This window comes from Podarcis tiliguerta (assembly GCF_965153285.1).
Source record: "Podarcis tiliguerta genome assembly, chromosome: 2".
Taxonomy (NCBI): domain Eukaryota; kingdom Metazoa; phylum Chordata; class Lepidosauria; order Squamata; family Lacertidae; genus Podarcis; species Podarcis tiliguerta.
In genome coordinates, this window is record NC_139535.1 from 1,885,761 (window position 1) to 1,901,634 (window position 15,874).

Consider the following 15,874-nt stretch of genomic DNA (forward strand, 5'->3'; position numbering starts at 1 on the left):
CTTTATGTCCTAGTCTAACAATTTAATTTTCCTGAGACCACTCATCTCCTTTCTTACTATCTAAAAACAATGTCCATGTCCGGTCCAAAACCAAAATTTCAGTCATGTCCTTCCATGTTCTACGTTTTCTCCCTAGCCTTGAGTTTTTGATCCTCATCAAGAGTCATCTGCCAAAACCATCTCTCTTCTCATAAACTATTTGTAAATGTGTATCAACTTTGTAGATACCGGCTGAGACCCTACCCGCAGAATGACTCCCCAGAGTGGTGCAGGCCCTGGTTGTCTCCCACTTGGACTACTACATTGTACTTTACGTGGGGCTACCCTTGAAGGAGATTGAGTGACTACAACTAATCCACAATTCAGCAGCTAGATTGGTTGATTACGAGTTGCCGCCAAAACCGTATAACATCAGTCCTAAAGGATCTTCACGGGCTCCCAGTACGTTTCTGAGAATGATTCAAAGTGTTGGTGCTGACCTTTAAAGCCCGAAATGGCCTCGGGCCTGTATACCTGAAGGAGCGTCTCCACCCCAATCGTTCCTCCTGGACACCGAGAATCAGCTATGAGGGCCTTCTGGTGGTTCACTCACTGCGAGAAGTGAGGTTACAGGGAAGTAGGAAGAGGGCCTTCTTGGTTGTGACACATTCCCTGTGGAACACCCCCACCCTGGTCAACGAAATAAATAATTACATAACTTTTGGAAGACATCTCAGAGCAACTCTGTATCAGAAAGTTTCATGTTTTATTATGTTTCAATATGTACTGTAAGCCACCCAGAGTGGCTGGAGAAATAAATTTATTATTATTATTATCATTAGTAGTAGTAATAGTAGTAGTAGTAGTAGTAGTAGTAGTATCAGAATCCCATAAGACTTTCCAAGATATCCCTATGTAGCAAGTTTAACATCATTTTTTTTTCTAATTTAGCTAAGTTCATTTTGTACTCTAGTAATTCAGTTTGCAACTTCTTAAGCAGCTTGGATCATGAACAGTTTAGCTCCAGTTGAGATTGTGGCTGGGGCTTCCAACTGTACAATTTTGTAATATCCCTAGAGCTAAGGATCAAATGTCATATTTAGTTTTTTGTTGTCAGGTGCTCCTTTGTGTTCAAATCAGGCCTCAGTATAATAATGTAGCATTTGGGAATGAAAATGCAGCCTAGAAGCCCAGCACTGGAGGCCAAGATAGAGAAGATCTGCACGGCTACCATGTATTTCCCCTTGGTGCTCAGGTAGGTGGGCACAAAGGACACCCAAACACTGCAGAAGACGAGCATGCTGAAGGTGATCAGCTTGGCTTCATTGAAGGCCCCAGGCAGCTTCCTGGCTAGGAAAGCCACTGTGAAGCAGATGGCAGCCAGGAAGCCCATGTAGCCAAGAGAACCATAAAACATGGCAACAGACCCTTCATTGCATTGGACAATGATCTCTCCAAGCTGGGAGCTGAGGTCAAACTCTGGGAATGGAGGAAAGATCCCCAGCCAGATGGTGCAGATGAGAACTTGCACGCTGGAGCAGGAAAAGACAATGGAGTGGGCCAAACTCTTCCCCAGCCATCTCCTCACCTTGTTCCCTGGCTTAGTGGCCAGGAAGGCCAGGACTACAGTGATGGTTTTTGCCAAGACAGAAGAGACAGCAGCTGAGAAGATGATGCAGAAGGCTGTTTGACGGAGAAGACAGGTCACGTTCCTTGGCTTTCCAATGAAGAGGAAGGAGGACAAAAAGGAGAGCAGTAGAAACATGAGGAGGATGTAGGAGAGGTCCCTGTTGTTGGCTTTGACTAGGGGAGTTTCTTTGTATTTAGTGAAGATTCCTAACACAAAACCTGTGGTTAAGGATAAGAGGAGGGCAAGGGAAGCCAGGAGGCTCCCCAAATATTCTTCATAGGACAGGAAGGTTATTACTTTGGGGACACATTGATGTCTGTCTTCATTTGGATGCTGATCTTCTGGACATCTGGTGCATTCATTAGCATCTGCATAGAGAAAAACACACTTCGGTATCCTAACATCAGTAACACACCTGAAATTTGCTGACATCACTATTGCATTTGGTGATTTACAGGTTGGCAGTAGCACCCAACTGCTATTATTCACCGCGAAAAATTAAGGTCTAGTTCAAAGACCAGGAAAAAATAATGGACCCCTGGATTAGACAGCTGTGGGTTAAATGCATTTATAGGTTGACTCAGTATAATGGCAGCTTTTTGTCATGTTCAGATATCGAGAAACGGATATGTTAAGCCCAAACTTTATTGTTAATATATTGAAGCTAGAATAGTAATTTCCAAAATCACGTATTACATTAGTGTTCCATGATTCCTCCCATGAATTTGCAGTGGTATTATTGTGTGGCACTACCTCCATTCCTGAACTGCTGGTACCTTGCTGGGAAATTGCCAGGTGGTCTCTCTGGCCCTAGAGCACACTGACTCCATGGCTGGACAACAACCCTCCTGAGGCCACAGAGGTGGTGAACCCAACACACCCTGGCTCTCTTGCCCACTTTCCCCTCACTCATCAAGAGAGTCCCCAGGACGAGATTACCTGACATATACAACCTGCAACATTGGAGGTATCCTTTGATTGTCTATGAATACTACTTGCTGGAGATCACATGGGGTGGGGGGGTTGGAGGGCTGTTCTTTCTCTGCAACAAGGCCTTTCCTATGTCCTTAAGTTTTCTTAGGAGTTACTTTTTATTGATGGATGGATGGATTTGGAAGATGTTCTACCCATCCATCAGTAAAGCTGTACTAGAAACCGAAATGATGAATGGGAAAACAGCAATATAAAAACCATAACACAAAATTCTGTAGAGGAGCTACCATAATTAAATCCTGAAATTTTTTACATGGACAGTAAGATTTCCTGGAGCTACGGGGACATTACAGGCTGGCAAGAGGTGAACCCTCCTTGAAGAGTGCATTTCATTCATGGGGTGACATTTCCAGTGCTCTAGATTCAGGTAGGTAGCCGTGTTGGTCGGATGCCATCGAAATAAAAAAGTAAAATAAAAAAATAGTCTGGTAGCACATTAGAGAACGACTAAGTTTGTTCTAAGTCTGAGCTTTCGTGTGCATGTACACTTCTTCAGATACTCTGAAAAAGAGAAGTCACCAGACCCTTATATATAGTGGGAGGGTGGGTTGGGATATTTCTCAGAAGGGAAAACTATGGAGAAACCTGGTCTGAACAGAGACAATGGATTCATATCTCATTACACATGCAAAAGCTATTTTTAGTCACCTGCATATTGTCCCTTGCTTTTTTCCTGTATGACTAATTGCAGTCGTTATCAGTCTTCAGCAGGTTTACCCATTGAGCTAATCACCCATCCCCTAGTATCCTTTTGATTAATACCCCACCCCACCCTACCACTATATATAAGGGTCTGATGACTTCTGTTTCAGAGTATCTGAAGAAGTGTGCATGCACACGAAAGCTCAGACTTAGAACAAACTTAGTTGGTCTCTAAGGTGCTACGTTTTACTTTACATTACTTTACTTTATTATTTCCAGTGCTATTTTCTAGAAAAAGAGGTGCCTGTCAGGGAACGATCTGAATCAGAGGATTGGGAAATGCATTCTCAGGCAGATCAGCTCCTCTCTGAAGAGGGAGAGACACAGACACCGAGCAGATTAGACCAGCATTACCTAGCTACGAGATAATGGAAAGAGAACAGAAGGGAGGGAACAGCAAGCAAGGATGTCATAGGAGAGTGTGGGGGACCCTCTCTCCCCACAAACTAGGACGTCCATATGTATTAGAGAACAAAGGATGCAGAAAGCAGGAGGAACTTCTCGTTGGCACTAGGATGTTGTGGGAGTAGAAGGGGGAGGATTTAGAGTAGCCAACTGCTCTCCTTGTGGAGGGATGTGGATCTTTGCTTGCAACCAGATGACGGAATAAAAAGAGTATAAATTATAAACTTCTCATTTATTCTTATCTGTGAAGTTACCAAAGGGAGGGGAGCACTGTCCACACCTGACAGTGTTTGAACTCATCATGAATGCCTCCATTGTTCTCTGAGAATGCCAATGGTCTCCACCTGACAGATGATGGAACTAGCCATTACTAACATCATGTTTGCAGTGGCTCAAATATTTGCCCCATCCTCCCAACAAAGGCCATTTTCTCTGAGATCCTCTCCTACCTTCCTGAGTGGAGATGGTCCCTTCTGAGCAGGGAGCGCAATCATAGCAGCAGGGCGGCTTCCCTTCCTGAACTTTTCTGGAATATCCAGGGAGACAACTTTCTGTGCATCTTGAACAAGGCACGGTCTAGGCATGAAGAGAAAACTGAGCACTAAGGAGAAAGTGATAGGTGCATTTGTGCCTTGGGACACAGATAATAGAATTTTGGAAGGATCTTGGAGAGGAGATATTTGCTTCCGATAACCTCAAGTGACCCCAGGCCCTCTTTTGGGGCAGTTACATTTTTGTTTGTTTTTTGCAGAGCTGCATGGCAGAGAAACCTTTTAGGTTCTTCTGATCCCCCCGCCTTTAACACTGAAATGGAATTGTTTACAAATATATTAGCCAATAGACTAAAAACAATACTAAATTAATATATACATCAAGATCAAGCAGGGTTTTTACCAGGTAGACAAATGAAGGAGAATATAAGAAATATTTTGAATATAATAGCATACCTGGAGGCTAAAAATGAATTGAAAGCGGCAATGATGTTTATAAATGCTGGAAAAGCCTTCGATAATATTTCTTGGAAATTCCTGACAAAGTTTTTAGAACAAATTAGACGTGGTTCTAAATTTTTAAAAGGAATAGCAGCAATTTATTCAGAACAAAAAGCAGAATTAATTATAAATCAGGTGATAACGGACGATTGTAAGATTCAAAAAGGAACAAGACAAGGATGCCCATTATCAACATTACTATTCATTCTGGTACTGGAAGTACTTGCCAGAAATATAAGAGCAGACAAAGAGATTATATGTGTAAAAACTGGGAAAAGTGAGTTCAAGTTAAAAGCATATGCAGATGATTTAGTGATAACAGTGGAAGAACCCAAAACGTCACTCCCTAAAGTAATAGAAAAGATTCAGAAATTTGAGGAAGTTGCAGGATTTAAGTTAAATAGGAATAAAACTAAATTATTAGTTAAAAACATGAAGGAAGAAGAAAGAACCGAATTAGAACAAAACATTGAGATTGAAGTCCATAAAAAAGTTAAATATTTAGGCATTTGGTTAACATCAAAGAAATATAAACCTATTTAAAAATAACTATGAAAAAAATTGGCTTGAGGTAAAAAGAAATGTAGAAATATGGAGCAGAATGAATCTCTCAATGTTAGGAAAAATATCAGCGATTATAATGAATGTGTTGTCAAAAATGCTACTTCTTTTTCAATCAATACCAGTCATCCTGAAAGATGAATGCTTTAAAAAATGGCAGAAATAGATTTTAAGATTTATCTGGGGGGGCAAAAGGCCAAGGATAAAACATAAAATACTTACAGATGTAAAAGGTAGAGGTGGGTTTGCCCTCCCAGACCTTAAATTGTATTATGAATCTGCTTGTTTGGTATGGATCAGGGACTGGATGAGATTGGACAAGCAAGAGGCATTAGAACTAGAAGGACATGACAACAGATTTGGCATGCATACTTATGGTACGGGAAAGGGAAGATTCATAGAAGTTTTTACAACCATATAATCAGGAAATCATTAATGAGAGTATGAGAGAGATACAAAGACTTATTGGAACAAAAGACCCCGTGGTGGCTTTCACCACATGAAGCATTACTGCTCAAACCACTTGGAAAAAAAGGAAAACGGCTCACATATGTTGACTTATTAAAGGACCATGATGGAAAATGGAAATTAAGAGATCTCATCATAGATCAAAGTTCATTTTCAGAGTTAGTTGCATTATCGACAATTATATGAAACATAAGGAAGACAGCAAGAAAGGATTCACCTATACAAGATCTAGGTTTCAAATAGAAGTGATCGAAGGGAAAGTGAAACTATTGAAGGCCGCATACAGCATACTGGTAGAATGGGAGATGAATGACAAAGAGGTAAAATTAGTCATGATCAAATGGGCACAAGATATAGATCATAACATCATGATGGAAGATTGGGAAAGGTAATGGGGGAAAAAAATTCCCCTTCATGGATCACTGCCTTGCCGTGGCGAAGGGGCTTGAAGAACTCAGAGAAGCTATGAGCTATGCCGAGCAGGGCACCCAAGATGAACAGGTCATAGTGGAGAGTTTTAACCAAACGTGATCCACCTGGAACAGGAACCGGCAAGCCACTCCAGTATCCCTGCCAAGAAAACTCCATAGACAAAGACAACAGGCATATAAAAGTTATGACGCTGGAAGATGAGCCCCTCAGGTCGGAAGGCGTCCAACATGCTACTGAGGAAGAGCGGAGGACAAGTACAAGTAGATTCAGAGCTGATGAAGCGGCTGGGCCAAAGCCGAAAGGACGCTCAGTTGCGGATATGCCTGGAAGCGAAAGGAAAGTCCAATGCTGTAAAGAAAAACATTGCATAGGAACCTGGAATGTAAGAACCATGAACCTTGGTAAGTTGGATGTGGTCAAAAATGAGATGGCAAGAATAAATATTGACATCCTGGGCATCAGTGAACTAAAATAGAGGGGAATGGGCAAATTCAGTTCGGATGACTATCATATCTACTACTGTGGGCAAGAATCCCGTAAAAGAAATGGAGTGGCCCACATAGTCAACAAAAGAGTGGCAAAAGCTGTCCTGGGATGCAATCTCAAAAATGATAGAATGATCCCGATACGAATCCAAGGCAGACCTTTTAACATCACAGTAATCCAAGTTTATGCACCAACCACTGGTGCTGAAGAAACTGAAATTGATCAATTCTATGAAGACTTACAACACCTTATAGAAATGACACCAAAGAAGGATGTTCTTCTCATTATAGGGGATTGGAATGCTAAAGTAGGGAATCAAGAGATAAAAGGAACAACTGGCAAGTTTGGCCTTGGAGTTCAAAATGACGCAGGGCAAAGGCTAATAGAGTTCTGCCAAGAGAACAAGCTGGTCATCACAAACACTCTTTTCCAACAACACAAGAGACAACTCTACACATGGACTTCGCCAGATGGGCAGCATCGAAATCAGATTGATTATATTCTCTGCAGCCAAAGATGGAGAAGCTCTATACAGTCAGCAAAAACAAGACCTGGAGCGGACTGTGGCTCAGATCATCAGTTTCTTATAGCAAAATTCAAGCTTAAACTGAAGAAAGTAGGAAAAACCACTGGGCCGGTAAGATACAATCGAAGTCAAATCCCTTATGAATACACAGTGGAAGTGAGGAACAGGTTTAAGGATTTAGATTTGGTGGACAGAGTGCCTGAAGAACTATAGATGGAGGCTCGTAACATTATACAAGAGGCAGCAACAAAAACCATCTCAAAGAAAAGGAAATGCAAGAAAGCAAAGTGGCTGTCCAACGAGGCCTTACAAATAGTGGGGGAGAGAAGGCAAGCAAAATGCGAGGGAGATAGTGAAAAATACAGGAAATTGAATGCAAATTTCCAAAAAATAGCAAGGAGAGACAAGAAGGCCTTCTTAAACGAGCAATGCAAAGAAATAGAGGAAAACAATAGAATGGGAAAAACCAGAGATCTGTTCAAGAAAATTGGAGATATGAAAGGAACATTTCATACAAAGATTATGATAATAAAAGACAAAAGTGGAAAGGACCTAACAGAAGCAGAAGACATCAAGAAGAGGTGGCAAGAATACACAGAGGAACTATACCAGAAAGAAATGGATGTCTCGTATACCCCAGGTAGTGTGGTTGCTGACCTTGAGCCAGACATCCTGGAGAGTGAAGTCAAATGGGCCTTAGAAAGCACTGCAAATAACAAGGCCAGTGGAAGTGATGATATTCCAGCTGAACTATTTAAAATTTTAAACGATGATGCTGTTAAGGTGCTACACTCAATATGCCAGCAAGTTTGGAAAACTCAGCAGTGGCCACAGGATTGGAGAAGACCAGTCTACATCCCAATCCCAAAGAAGGGCAGTGCCAAAGAATGCTCCAGCTACCGCACAATTGCACTTATTTCACACGCTAGCAAAGTTATGCTTAAAATTTTACAAGGCAGGCTTAAGCAGTATGTGGACCGAGAACTCCCAGAAGTGCAAGCTGGATTTCGAAGAGACAGAGGAACCAGAGACCAAATTGCAAACATGCGCTGGATTATGGAGAAAGCTAGAGAGTTCCAGAAAGACATCAGCTTCTGCTTCATTGACTATGCAAAAGCCTTTGACTGTGTTGACCACAGCAAACTATGGCAAGTTCTTAAAGAAATGGGAGTGCCTGATCACCTCATCTGTCTCCTGAGAAATCTCTATGTGGGACAAGAAGCTACAGTAAGAACTGGATATGGAACAACTGACTGGTTCAAAATTGGGAAAGGAGTACGGCAAGGCTGTATATTGTCTCCCTGCTTATTTAACTTATATGCAGAATTCATCATGCGAAAGGCTGGGCTGGATGAATCCGAAGCCGGAATTAAGATTGCCGGAAGAAATATCAACAACCTCACATATGCAGATGACACAACCTTGATGGCAGAAAGTGAGGAGGAATTAAAGAACCTTTTAATGAGGGTGAAAGAGGAGAGTGCAAAATATGGTTTGAAGCTCAACATCAAAAAAACAAAGATCATGGCCACTGGTCCCATCACCTCCTGGCAAATAGAAGGGGAAGAAATGGAGGCAGTGAGAGATTTTACTTTCTTGGGCTCCATGATCACTGCAGATAGTGACAGCAGTCACAAAATTAAAAGACGCCTGCTCCTTGGGAGAAAAGCGATGGCAAACCTAGACAACATCTTAAAAAGTAGAGACATCACCTTGCCAACAAATGTCCGTATAGTTAAAGCCATGGTTTTCCCGGTAGTGATGTATGGAAGTGAGAGCTGGACCATAAAGAAGGCTGATCGCCGAAGAATTGATGCTTTCGAATTATGGTGCAGGAGGAGACTCTTGAGAGTCCCATGGACTGCAAGAAGATCAAATGCATCCATTCTTACGGAAATTAGCCCTGAGTGCTCACTGGAAGGACAGATCGTGAAGCTGAGGCTCCAATACTTTGGCCACCTCATGAGAAGAGAAGACTCCCTGGAAAAGACCCTGATGTTGGGAAAGATGGAGGGCACAAGGAGAAGGGGACGACAGAGGATGAGATGGCTGGACAGTGTTCTCAAAGCTACCAGCATGAGTTTGACCAAACTGTGGGAGGCAGTGGAAGACAGGAGTGCCTGGTGTGCTCTGATCTATGGGGTCACAAAGAGTCGAACACGACTAAACGACTAAACAACAAATGGAAAATTGATTTCAAATTTACAGATTGTTCTTTGCTGAAAGAAAATTATATGAAGATGATGTATAGATGGTATATGACTACAGTGCAGTTAGGAAAAATGTATAAAACTAGCTCAAATATGTGTTGGAAGTGTAAGGAAAATGAGGGGACATTTTACCATATGTGGTGGGATTGTAATGAAATTTTTAAAAATTGAAATGATATACAGTGAATTGAAGAAAATGTTCTATCTAACATTTGTTAAGAAACCTGAAGCATTTCTGTTAGGGATTGTAGGAAAAGATCTGCCAAGGAAGTTGAAAAATATTTTCATGTATGCGACAACAGTGGCGAGAGTCTTAATAGCACAAGGATGGAAAAACGAGGAAACCCCGACTAAAGAACTATGGCAAGAGAAACTGATAGACTATGCAGAACCGGCAAAATTGACACATAAACTACAGGACAAGGATAACTGTGACTTTAAAGATGAATGGGAAACTTTTACAAAGTATTTAAAGAAGCAACAAAGCGAACTGGACTCCTTGGCAGGCTTGGAATGCTTCAAGAAAGCATCCAAAAGATTGCAGTCAAAGCCTCATATGTACTATTCAAAATGTTATTAGAGCATAGCAGATGTCATAGTTAATAAAATGACAGATCCAATTTTTCCTACCTTCTTAAATCGCTTGGGCCACACAATTGCTTCTGGGTTAATGGTGAACTTCAGATTTGAGGACTTTAGTCTCTCTATTCTCCCAATTTTCACTCTATCATGAGAGTTATTAGGAAACAGCACCCAATTCACAATATCAAAGTCAACGGCCAGTGCCCCATTCTCATCCAGGTACTGTCCATCAGCTGAAGTATTAGAGTAGAACTGGACTTCTTTCAAGAAACGATGAAACTAGAATGACGGGGGGAAATCGAGCAATGAGTAAGCAGGGCTGCATTATAAACATGGTTTCATGTTCCCTCTGCATGCTAATCTTCTCTGTATCTCTTGCCTGGATTCATCTGACCATGCTAGATTATTACCTGCCATGGTTGTAGCTTTTGAAGATCCAAGCTGCCTCCACCCACAATCGACATCCTCTTTGACCTGGATGAATATGCAGCATTTAAAGCTTGAGCCACAGTTTGGATACTCAAGTAATTCACATAGCTGTCTTGGGACTGGATTCTTTCAATCTCTTCCTGGGGCAGCATCTTCACATTATCCTTCTCTCTGCATTTGGTCATACCCCTCACAGACAAGGCATGCCTGGAATAAGAACAATCAAATGCTTCTTCTGAATACTGTTGACTGGCCAAGGACATTGGCCCATAGTAGTCCTTCTTCATCCTTTTTTTGGTCTTCATTACAAAGGACAAAGAGCCATGGGCATACCGGAAGCAGTCAATATCATGTAACCAAATTTTGTTATGAAAAACTGTAGTTATCCAGACTTTCCCCCCAGTTTGTACCCTTTCAAGTAAGGACTCAACCTCTATGATTATGAAAAGTCCACTTTGAGAGTCTGCAAAGTAAACAAATACATTGACTTGTCTCCACAGGGCAGGTGCTTCATGGGGTATCCATAGCCATGTTTCTCGTTGTACTCTTTGTGTGAAGGCAACACAAATTTCCCTTTTGTTCATTAGAGGTGTCAAGGTACTCAGGAAGCTTTCCCCATTGTCATTGTCTGGAGCAAAGAGGCCGACCCACGTCCACCTGAAATGCAGGAGGAGTTGGACCATCCCCTGGTACTGAGTTTCTTGGTTTGGGACCATCCGGTAGACAAAAGGGGACTGGAATTTATCAGTAAGAACAAAGCCATAACTGAGCTGGTAAAAAAAGAGAGAATTGTGGCTTGTATTTCAGGATTAAGACTGGATACTTCTATGTGAAAGATGCCGGCAGATTTATTCCAACATCACTGTTTTTTTTTGGAATTTAAACATTTTTTAGAAGTTCAAGCAATTCTTATACCGATTAATGGCAAAATTCTCTATGCAGTTAAGAAAGAGTCAATAAAAAAATGATCAAGAAGGTAAAACTCAATAATCAAATTTCAATTAAAATTCCTGCTGCAAGCAAAGAAAATAAAAGTTTTCTGTAGGCTTTAGAAAGTCAGTAGGATGGACAAATGGGCCCAAAATTTCAATCTAATATCCCTATGGAAGCATGAGAAGGATTGTGGAAGGAAGATCTTGTCAGTATTTGAAAAGGAACGAGTTCTGACCTTCTTTGCCTGGTCCTCAGACCCTAGTCAGCACAAAGAGTCCTTGAGAAAGAGTACTTTGCAGAATGCTGCTTTTATTCTTAAAAAAAGTCTCCTCCAACCATGACTAACAGCTTTATACATACACCAAACTCAGCCAACTTTCTGCCATTCAAGCAACCCTCCACCACACACAATCAATGACCACTCTATATATACAGATATTTGTAGGTGAAAGGTTCATGAGTCATGCAGGCTTTGCCGATCGATTCATTGTAGGCCGCTGACTCATGCTGACTTTTGTATTAAAGAAACAGTGGCTAATTTTAAGCCATGACAGATCTGAGGTTTACTGCATGCTGTACCTTGAAATAAAATTTTATGAAAATGCTCTATCGCTGGTATTTAACTGTTAATAGCCAGAAACTGGAAGGGAGATTCAATCCCGACCAAACTGGAGTGGCAAGAGAAATGGCTGGAGCATGCAGAGTTGGCACGAATGACGGGGAAACCAAGAGACTACATGGAACAAACATTTAGGAGAGAATGGAACTTGTATAGAAAATATCTCAGTGAGCACCGTAAAAATATGAATTCACTGGTAGGTCTGCAGTGACTGCTGGAGAAATGTAGAAAATCATAGGAAAACAAAATAATGGAGATTCATTTGGAATGATTAAAAAAAAGTGTGACACGTTAAAAGCATTTAGGATCTGCAATGGGCTGATGGGAAGTCGTTATAAAAGTTATTTATAATGAAAGAAGCTAATCATGTGGGGATATGCATTTTTCTTTTTCTGAATGTACGCTTTTTTTGGAATTCAAAAGAGCATTTGAAGAAAGAAAGAAAGAAAGAAAGAAAGAAAGAAAGGGGCCTGTCTGTCCTCAACCGCAAGGGAGTTCCGTCACCCTTCATACCCTCCAACATCTGGGAGAAGAAAAGGCTAAGGAGTAAACCCTGTACAAATCCTAAGTCAGCTGAGTGGTGCTTTGCTTGCCTCCTTCCAGCCACTCCTGCAGCCAAGCTTGTGCCAAATGTAATTCTCTGCTTTCCTTTGGAGCACAGCAGTGAGGCTGAGAGGGAGGTCTTGTTGTCTTGGCAACCCAGGATTTCTGTACCTACTGCCCAGGCTTGCGCACTGTGGAGGTGACTTTGATAGTGCTAACAGAGTGGTTTGACTTCATCCCAGAGGCTCACTCCATTGTCTTTCAAGACAGACAGATGTCAACAACAACAACAACAACAACCATGTGGCTACTGTTGCCAGGTGTGTTTCACTTGGGCCAACTGATTACCTGTGGGATCTTGTAGATGCCCAATATGCTTGCAATGTGTGTGGAGATGTCAAATTCACTCTTTTCAAGAACAGCTAGCAGCCTTTTCTGTTTCCCACAGCTGTAGTTTGGAATATTTATTTTCCCACCAGCAAGCAGGTCTGTCATGGAGTCTGAAGTCAGTCTTCCCTCAGAATAGTTATCATAGATGCTGTAGCTGAGGGTGATGTTGGATAAGATCCTGGGGTTGTGATTAATATCCCGAACAGCAAAGGAGAAGGAAATAACATGTGAGTTTTTCTTATCCACCCAGCTGCAAAAAAAGTGTCACACAGTCAGCCTCAATTCAGTGAAAATGAAAGTCACATTCTTTGTCGTATAAAAGCAGCTAGGAAACGAAGTAGAGCAAAGTGAGACAGAGGTCTACCTATACCTGTGTCTGTAGTATCTTTGCAAGGGAGGAGTGTGGAGGGAAGACTAGAACACAAATCAGCCTCATTTCTGGTGCCTTACCAAAAGTCCCTTGAGCCAAATTGACCCCCAGGCTGCATTGTAAATGACTAAGCACAGTTGACATTTACAGTTTGCAGTTGCATAGATTTTGTTGTTCATGGGGGAAAGAAATGTGTTCACATTTTATTTACTACAGAAAACTCGCAACTCAAACACATTCCAAAGCACTTCCAACCCTTTAGAAAACAAGTTATGCTTTGGAGAACAGTACATGCCAAAACACCTACTCATTACTTAAAACACATTACAAGATGTGTTGCAACATGGCTTTTCACCAATAAGAGTAATAATAATTTCTGGTTGGGTTTTCCTAGCCACCATCTGAACAGAAGCATAGAACTCTTTAAATAAATGAAATGAAATGAAAAATTTCAAGGGTATCAGAAAACAAGTGTATTATGGGAAAGGGAGAGTAGATAGGAAGCAGAAATACAGAAATGCATCATTACTTACGAGTCAAGTCCGCTGACAGGGGTGCTAGAAAAGGTGAAAGGAAATTGAGCATTAAAGAATCCTGAAAATGTGACCCCACTAATGAGGTGGTCTGCTAGCCGGTAAAAATTTGCAGCTAATTTTCGCTCCTTGATTGGATTCAGTGGGCATTTTGTTCTCTGCTGCATCCCACTGGTTGCAAGAGACAGGAACACAAGCAGTGTTATCATTCTGGGTCTACCTGCTATGCTTTCCTTGTAGCTGTTCCACACAACACTAGCTGCTGGTCTTAATAAGCCCCAAATTCATGCAAATCAGAGATTGCAGTAAATTGACAAATGTACTTTCTCGCTTCACCTGCTCTATATCTTGCCCCCCTAGATTTTGTGACACAATATATATCTTATAGATCCAACTTTTCTGGCACAGTGGAACTTCCTGCTGCCCTTAATTGCGACATTTACCTTATTTGTCCCAAAGGCAATATTCAAGCGGTGGGGTGGGGGCTACTTGGACTCAGGAAAGAATAAAAATAGCTCACTGTGATTCTGATGATTGTAAAGGGAAGAAAGATCTCCCCTGAAACTTGATGGGAGCAGGTGCAGGGCAAGAGAAAACATGTTTACTCAATAGGCTGCCACAGATCATCAAGGGTAAAGGTGACTTTGGCAAAACATGACTGACATCAGAAGAGCCCTGAGGTTGCATCAGGCCAAAGGCCCACAAAGTCCAGCATCCTGTTCTCACAATGGCCAACCACTTGACACAAAGGGAAGGCCACAAGCTGGAGATGAGAGCAGAACTTTCCCTACATGCCATTTTCCTACCTCCAAAGGAGGAGTGATAACCAGTGGCTTCAAGTTGCAGGAAACAAGATTCCAACTAGACATACGGATAAACTTTCTGACAGTAAAAACTGTTTGACAGTGGAAACCTCTCCCTCAGGAGAGGTTTTTAAGCAGATGTTGGGCCTACACAATGAATTCAAAAAACCAACAAAAGTACTGAATCTCTCAGTAAAAGAGCCAGAGAGAGTGCATTGCAGCATCCCAATCTTGAATTCAAGTGTGTGGCCATTTGAGTAAGTCCAATTATTGTCATGGAAGCTCTTAAGTCCTAACTGGGCCCAATGGCAAGTTCTGCATGGCTATGGTCCTCTAAATCCATGCCAGAGACCTCCTGTGCCAGCTCAGTCAGTGGTGCCCCAGGGCATGGTTCATACACCATTGACATTCCCTATCTGTCCCTTCAGCCCAACAAATACATTCCAAGAGCTAGAGATATTGTTGGAAAGGAAATAATGCTTCTATGGACCATTGCAGCAACATTCAGGCCTATGAACTCCATTCAACCTTTTATCCAGTATGCAGATGAGTTCGATGAGGCCCACCCAGTTTACAGATCATCATCGGTGTTGTTGTTGTTGTTGTTGTTGTTGTTGTTGTTGTTACATTTGTATATCGTATTTCATCCAAAGATCCCAGGGCTGTTCAAAACATAAAAATCCAAAACGGGAGTTCAAAATCAAGCGTGCTGAGTTCTACCCAATATTATGGGTGCCCAGTGCGTGCTTGTGAGGTCATGTGTGTTTGCACTGTCACATCTTCACCACAAAAGGCGGGTCTGACACCTCCAATTTTGGACCACCCTAAACTTCCCATAATTCTTCCTCCTTTGTGCTGAATGGGTTTTCATCAGGTGTGAACATGCCATGTCTTGTTTTTGTTTATCTGACCCAGTAACTTGGTCTTGAATCCATTTCACATTCCTTGGAAAAATGGCGACCTATTGTAAATATTCATACCCTTACTACCCTGGTCCTTTAAAGGGAGGAGAGGGCCATTTTCTCTCCCCTTCTCTTATCGCTGTTTGGCTCTGCATTAAGCTGCTTCTTCTGCTGCTGACCACTAGGTGCCATTTCTTCATTCTGTGCATTTTGTGTCCCTTTTGGACCCCATCCATTATCACCTGTGCTGCTGGATATGGCAGGTGGGCCAAGCAAGCAATAATGGGAGGTCTCAGTTAAGATGAAATTCTCAACTCTGCCCCTTCTATCACTTATTAGACTCTCAGGGCCTACTTTGTTTTACCCAAGCTTCTAGCTCAACCAGA

The 15,874-nt window shown here is 41.8% G+C and overlaps 1 protein-coding gene and 1 long non-coding RNA gene across 2 annotated transcripts in view; both read right to left on the bottom strand.

Annotated features, from left to right (window-relative positions):
• Window positions 1-15,874, bottom strand: part of LOC310671180 — a 108,575-nt gene that overhangs the window by 32,592 nt on the left and 60,109 nt on the right. The gene's annotated exons all lie outside the window — the stretch shown is intronic.
• LOC310672763 (vomeronasal type-2 receptor 26-like) lies at window positions 1,070-11,111 on the bottom strand (the record flags this gene model as incomplete). The annotated part of the gene is made up of 4 exons (XM_083430415.1): window positions 1,070-1,977; window positions 4,159-4,285; window positions 10,015-10,245; window positions 10,377-11,111. 4 exons carry the CDS (start codon window positions 11,109-11,111, stop codon window positions 1,079-1,081), a joined length of 1,992 nt encoding a protein of 663 aa, XP_083286541.1. The 3' UTR covers window positions 1,070-1,078.